Source organism: Macaca nemestrina, chromosome 8 (genome assembly GCF_043159975.1).
Source record: "Macaca nemestrina isolate mMacNem1 chromosome 8, mMacNem.hap1, whole genome shotgun sequence".
NCBI classification, from domain to species: Eukaryota; Metazoa; Chordata; class Mammalia; order Primates; family Cercopithecidae; genus Macaca; species Macaca nemestrina.
In genome coordinates, this window is record NC_092132.1 from 111,707,128 (window position 1) to 111,714,238 (window position 7,111).

Here is a 7,111-nt window from a genome sequence, read left to right on the forward strand (position 1 = left end):
TGTATTTATTTTTCAAGGTACTGTCACTGTCAGATTACCCCAGTATGGTCCTGGGACATTTGTATATCCTTGTTACCACAACCATGAAGGAAGCATGGTTAAATGTATTATGTTATATAACAATATCAAAAATTTCTTTTTTTTTATTTTAGTAGGAATTGGTGTTTGAGAGCTGGTCCCTGCAATAACATAATCTTTATATTATGGTTGGTAGCATTCAAAGATCTTTCAAATACCAGTAAGAATAACCAATCATTATTTTAATACTGAAAAAAAAAAGTAATTTTTTTGTCTTAAAGTGACAGTTATATATTGTATGTCACTTTCCTCCTGAGTGTTTTCTCATCATTCTTGCATCTTCAAATATCTGTCAGCCCAATTAGAGAACTACTGAATTTATCCCTAGTGTGGACAGGAAACTATTAGACCAGTAGTTGGATATGGTGCCTATTTTATCTTATAGGAGTTCAAATTCTATGCTGCACTGGATTTTATTGCAAAGCAGTTACTTACTCCCCTCCTCCAGGTTGCCTTTATTTAAAAATGAGTGAAATATAAATATAGAAGCCTTTACCATTCTATTGAATAATAACACAAAATGAAAAACATAATGATGCAGAAAGTTGAAATATTTTTTTTTTCTGTAATATACAGGTAACCTTACTCCTAACGGTATTTGGTGAAGATGATCAGTCTCAGGATGTTGTGAGATTGCATCAGGATATTAATGATTATAACCGGAGATTCTCAGGGCAACCCAGATCTGTAAGTAATGCTAAAGCATGTTCAAAGTTAGAGGAAGACACATTTCTTCTCTTTTGTAAAGTGAGGTTTACCAACAAGTATTCTTTGACTATGAAAAATCTTGGCCAGGCACAGTGGCTCACGCCTGTAATCCTAGCACTTTGGGAGTCCAAGGCAGGTGGATCACTTGAGCCCAGGAGTTTGAGACCAGCCTGGGCAACATGATGAAACCCCATCTCTATAAAAAATGCCAAAAAATTGGCCAAGAGTGTTGGCACATGCCTGTAGTCCCTGCTTCTTGGAAGGCTGAAATGGGAGGATCACCTGAGCCCAGGAGGTCAAGGCTGTAGTGAGCCATGATCGCATTATTGCACTCCCACCTGGGTGGCAGAGTGAGACCCTTTCTCAGAAAACAAGAAAAGAAAAAGAAAAAAAATATATCATTATATGTGTTCGGTCAAGTTTTTACCTTCATTGCTGCCAATCACTATGTTACAGCTTTCCCAAGGACTACAGTTTTCTTTCTTAAAAAACAAATAGCATTATAAAAATTTTTATGAAAGAAAAACTAGCAGAAAAGCAATAGAAAAAATTAGAGGGAAATAGAAAATTATTTACTTCTATGTGATACTAAAACACCGTTTGTTTTTTGAGAAAAGTTACAACTGAAAACTTCAACAGTTTCACAGTTACGGTTTATTCTATTTGCCCTAGCCCCGTTTGAAATGTTCCCTTAAAAAATTCCAGGTTGGGGCCGGGCATGGTGGCTCATGCCTGTAATCCCAGCACTTTGGGAGGCCAAGATGGGCGGATCACAAGGCAGGAGATAGAGACTATCCTGGCTAACACGGTGAAACCCTGTCTCTACTAAAAATGCAAAAAAATTAGCCGGGTGTGGTGGTGGGTGCTGGTAGTCCCAGCTACTTGGGAGGCCGAGGAAGGAGAATGGCGTGAACCCAGGAAGTGGAGCTTGCAGTGAGCCGAGATTGCGCCACTGCACTCCAGCCTGGGCAACAGAGCGAGATTCCATCTCAAAAAAAAAAAAAAAAAAATTCCAGGTTGGCCGAGTGCGGTGGCTCACACCTGTAATCCCAGCACTTTGGGAGGCCAAGGTGGGTAGATCACCTGAGGTCAGCAGTTCGAGACCAGCCTGGCCAACATGGTGAAACCCTGTCTCTACTAAAAATGCAAAAATTAGCTGGGTATGGTGGCTTGCGCCTGTTGTCCCAGCTACTCAGGAGGCTGAGGCAGGAGAATCACTTGAACCCAGGAGGCAGAGGTTGCAGTGAGCTAAGATCGTGCCACTGCACTCCAGCCTGGGCAACAGAGTGAGACTCCATGTCAAAAAAAAAAAAAAAAAAGTTTGGAGGGATATGTTTATATGTCATCTTAGCTATTTAAAAGCAGAACACTGTACAGATAACCTTTCTTCCCCTTACCCTAGAAGTATTTGATAAATCAAAACCTAGCACATTTTACTGACTCATTCTTGTTTTATCAAAATCTAACACATTCTTAGAAATGTAAAACTGAATAAGTACTTCAAAAACTAGAATGTACTAAATCCAAATTTATATGGACAGCCCAGACCTCTCCTCTCTGAGCTCCAGACTCTGTAGAGCCAACTGCTTCACTTCCATTTCAGCATGGGTGCTCCACAGGCATCTCTAACTTAACATGTGGAGTATTTAGCTGATTCCCTCCTTGACATAGTCTATTCTTTTCTCATTTTTTATTTCCTCCTCTTCTTCATTCCTCTCATCTGATCTATAAGTAATCCTATCTTTTCTTTCTATTTTTGGGGTATCCTATTATTTTTACTGCATCAACATATTCTTGCTGGCAGGGCACAGTGGCTCATGCCTGTAATCCCACCACTTTGGGAGACTGAGGCAGGCAGATCACTTGAGCTCAGGAGTTTGAGACCAGCTTGGGCAACTTAGCAAGACCTCATCTCTACCAAAAAATACAAAAATTAGTCAGGCATGGTAGTGTGCACCTGTAGTCTCAGCTACTTGGGAGGCTGAGGTAGAATTGCTTAAGCCCGGGAGGCAGAGGTTGCAATGAGCCAGGATCACGTCACTGCACTCCAGCCTGGGTGATAGAGTGAGACCTTGTCTCAAAAAGAACAAAAATGTCTTGACTGTGTTGTTGTTGTTGTTGTTGTTGTTGTTGTTGTTTGAGACAGGGTCTCACTCCTTCCCAGGCTGGAGTGCAGTGGTGCAATCACGTCTCACTGCAGCCTCAACCTTCCAGGCTCAGGCCATCCTACCGCCTCAGCCTCCCAAGTAGCTGGAACCACAGGGGTGCGTCACCACACCTGGCTAATTTTTTGTAGAGACTAGGTTTTGCCATGCTGCCCAGGATGGCCTCGAACTCCTGGGCTCAAGCAGTCCACCCCCTCAGCCTCCCAAAGTGCTGGGATTACAGGTGTGAGCCACCGTGCCCAGCCTGTGTCCACTTCTTTCAATCACTGTAGACATTGTACCGGTCCAGCCCTGTCATCTCTGCTCACAGCAACCACAGTGGCCTCCTCACTTCTACTTTTTTCCCTGCCACAGCAGCCTGATAAATATTTTCTGGACATAAATGAGACCATGATGCTCTTGTGTTTGAAAACTTCCATTTTGTTTGTTTGTTTTGAGGCTTGAGTGTGGTGGCGCAATCTTGGGTCGCTTGCAACCTTTGCCTCCTGGGCTCAAGCCATCCTCCCACCTCAGCCTCCCAAGTAGATGGGACTACAGGTGCATGCCACCACAACCCAGCTAATTTTTATATTTTTTGTAGAGATGGGGTTTCCCCGTGTTGGCCAGGTTGGTCTTAAACTCCTGGGCTCAAGTGGTCCTCCCGCCTTGGCCTCCCAAAGTGGTGGGATTACAGGCATGAGCCACCACTTGTGGCCCAATGTCTTTAAATGTTCCAACTCCTTACTGTGGCTTACAAGGCGCCACAGAATCTGGTCCTCCCTCCCTTTCCAAATTTCTGTTAACCGCCTCAATCACCACCCTGCAGCCACCCTGCTGTATGCTCTCAGCACACACACAAACTCCTTCCACCTTAAGGCTGTCACACCTGACACTTCCTCTGCATGAAATGCTTGTCCTTCTGCTCTCATGGTGATTTCCCAGTCTTTAGATGACAACTATCTTTTTTTTTTTTTTTTTTATACTTTAAGTTCTATGATACATGTGCATAACGTGCATGTTAGTTACATATGTATACTTGTGCCATGTTGGTGTGCTGCACCCATCAACTCGTCCTTTACATCAGGTATAACTCCCAAGTAGACCCTTCTTGGAGAAGCTTTCCCTGCTCTGTGGCTGCCCTCTGTACCTTTCCTTCATGGCGTTTATCATAGACAGCACTCAATTCTTGTTCGTTATCTTTCTCTCAGTAAACTAAAAGCTTCATAAGGGTAAGGTCCATTTTTATTTATTTACCATTGCCAAGTTTATTTATTCACCAGTGCCAAATTCAGTGCCTTAATGTGTGTTGAATAAATGAATGAATTACTGTTAAGGTAAGAATTGATACTGCTGCTCCCAGCCGAATATATTAAGCTATGCAGATGCTTCAGTGTTAAACAGACATGTGCTCATGCTCCATTGTTCCTTGTTCTGTGAGGTCGTGTACATTTCAGGGCATAGAGTTTCAACTGTTATGAATGATAATGGGTAGATTTACCCATTTTTCATTAAGCAGTAAAAAAACTTAATCTAATCATGTTGTCCTCCATAATTATTTGGGAGCCTCTTCTGCCATTTTGATCCAGCAATTTTTTTTTACATATCCTCTGATGACATCAATAGGATGGTTCTTTAAAAATGCAACCTGTTTCAAATTTAAGAGCTACCACTGAACTTTAAAAAGTCATTTAACATTTTTTTTTTCATTTCTTTTTGAGAGAGTCTCGCTCTGTTGCCCAGGCCAGAATGCAATGGCGTGATCTCAGCTCACTGCAACCTCTGCCTCCTGGGTTCAAACAATTCTCATATTTCAGCCACCTGACTAGCTGGGATTACAGGTGTGTGCCACCATGCCCAGCTAATTTTTGTATGTTAGTAGAGATGGGTTTTTGCCCTGTTTGCCAGGCTGATCTCAAAACTCTTGGCTTCAAGCAGTCTGCTAGCCTTGGCCTCCCAAAGTGCTGGGATTACCAGTGTGAGCCACTGCATCCGGCCTTTAAAATTTTTCCTTCATATTTTTAAAATGTGAAGCATACTATTACTCAATTATTATTTTTTGTGTCAGATATTTAATGAGTAAGAAAGCCTGGTAGATGAAATTATAACAGAATAAAGGCATTTAGCTCTTTAATATTCTGCCTCCTTCAAATTTGGAGTAAGTTTATGCAGAAACATTTCTTACTAAACCATTTCATATTTCTTGTCAAATTATTAAAGATTTTGTATAAATGATGATACTATATTACAAGTGAACAAAATAGCTCTGAAAAAGGACAGAAAGGTATTCAAAAGACATGCTGGCTGTTTGTTAGAGTATCTAAAGTCATTTATTATAAACTTTGTGAAAGTGATAAGGCTATTTTGCTTTAGATATTAGTTCTTCCACAGAACATAGGAAGTGATTATGAAACAACCATTCTTGTACTTTGGTGATCATTGTTCCAAAAGGAGTCACAAGATGGTTTTCTCTTGGTCTGGGGGTTTAAAAAACTATTTTCTCCTCACTTGCTCAGTTCTTTGTGTTTTTGTCTCTGTCTCCCTCTCAACTTATTTGGCACTTGTTACATAAAACGCCTATCTAGAGTTTGGGTGTATGACTGTTAACACAGAATGTTAAACATAGCAGAGGAATGACCAGAGGAAGTGATTCGCTGGAAGGAATCAGTTTCACTGCTATTCTTAAACTATTTAAACCTTCAAAGTTCCTATGTCTTTAATATATAATCACTTCTATATTGTCTGGCAAGTTATAAAGGTCTTTCATACACAGTATCTCTTATAGTTATTTTTTTCTTTTGAATTTTCGTTCTTAACAGTCCTTGCACATACTCAGTTGTTGAATTATCTCTAGTAGGTTAAGCAACTGTTCCTAAGATCACCTGGCTAATAAGTGATTGATTTTGAATTCAAACCCAGATCTGTCTGACTTTAAAGCTGAGACTTACGCTCAAGTCTCAGACTCTAATCCTGTGCACTAGGTTCTTTGGTTTATTTTACTAACAAATCAGATGTTACTTGAGGTTTGCATTACTTTATCCCATATTTTAAGCTTGATGACACTTTAGTTGCTTTTCAGTTATCTGCAATAAGATCTATTCTGTAAGAACTAGTATTCAAAGAGCTATTTTTAAATACAACGCATAATTAGAAAATATGATGTTCAATCAATGTGTAACTCATTAATTCATCTTAACTAATCTTAACAATGTTTACACATAGTAAGAAAATTACATTATTTTGAAACCTGACACATTAGATGCTAAATCATAATATTTGTTTTTCCTTCTACCAGATTATGGAGAGAATTATGGATCTACCCACTTTACTGAGGCATGCATTCAGGGAAATGTTTTCAGTCGGGGGCCTTTTCTGGATGTTTCGCATCAGAATAATACTTTGTTTAATGGGAGCTTTTTTCTATCTTATATCTCCTCTAGATTTTGTACCTGAAGCCTTGTTTGGAATCCTAGGCTTTCTAGATGATTTCTTTGTCATCTTTTTATTGCTTATCTACATCTCTATTATGTATCGAGAAGTGATAACCCAAAGGCTAACCAGATGAAAAAAAAAAAAAACTGAGTTTACTAGGATATCTGAGCTAACGTAGAACATCAAACAGAAGGACCCATGGCAGTATAAAGCAATGAAGTAATGGAGTATTATCTCACAAATATAAAACCACTATAAGACAAACATTTGATTATCATTTGACAAATGCCTAGGAATATATAACTGGAATTTTCACATGTTGCAAGTTCTAATACTAAGTTTAGAATTATAATGATCTACAATTGTATCTTGATTCTATGTTGTCTGGAAAAAATAAGGAATTATATAAAAAGGGATGCTTTTATATATTTTTCTTTTCCCCAGAATTACTTAGATTAATTGGATGTATAGTAAAATATTGTTAAATGTCAGTTTATCCACCTTATCCTTCTCAGTGGGTACCTATATGATAATATATAGCTGTGAAACTCATCTAAATATTTTTGTTACAATAAAATATTATATACTATTGGGGAAAATTCAGTATTTCTTTTAGTGCTAGCTAAGTTTTGTGCATTTGGAGCAGTTCTGCTTTTTCATTCTGGTATAATTATTTGTTATCAGCTGAAACTGAAAGAAGAAACTTGAACTTCATACTTCAATATCATATTTTAGTTTACAGAACATATTTT

At 39.0% G+C, this 7,111-nt stretch overlaps 1 protein-coding gene across 5 annotated transcripts in view; it reads left to right on the top strand.

The window, feature by feature from the left end:
* LOC105476515 (ring finger protein 170) overlaps window positions 1-6,958 on the top strand; it is a 43,871-nt gene extending 36,913 nt beyond the window's left edge. For all 5 annotated transcript variants that reach the window (XM_011732491.2, XM_011732492.3, XM_071068309.1 and 2 more), the window contains 2 exons: window positions 655-765; window positions 6,223-6,958. In XM_011732491.2, coding sequence (XP_011730793.1) covers window positions 655-765; window positions 6,223-6,492 — 381 coding nt within the window. In that variant the 3' untranslated portion in view covers window positions 6,493-6,958. The remainder of the gene's footprint in view (window positions 1-654; window positions 766-6,222) is intronic.
* Window positions 6,959-7,111: the final 153 nt, after the last annotated feature.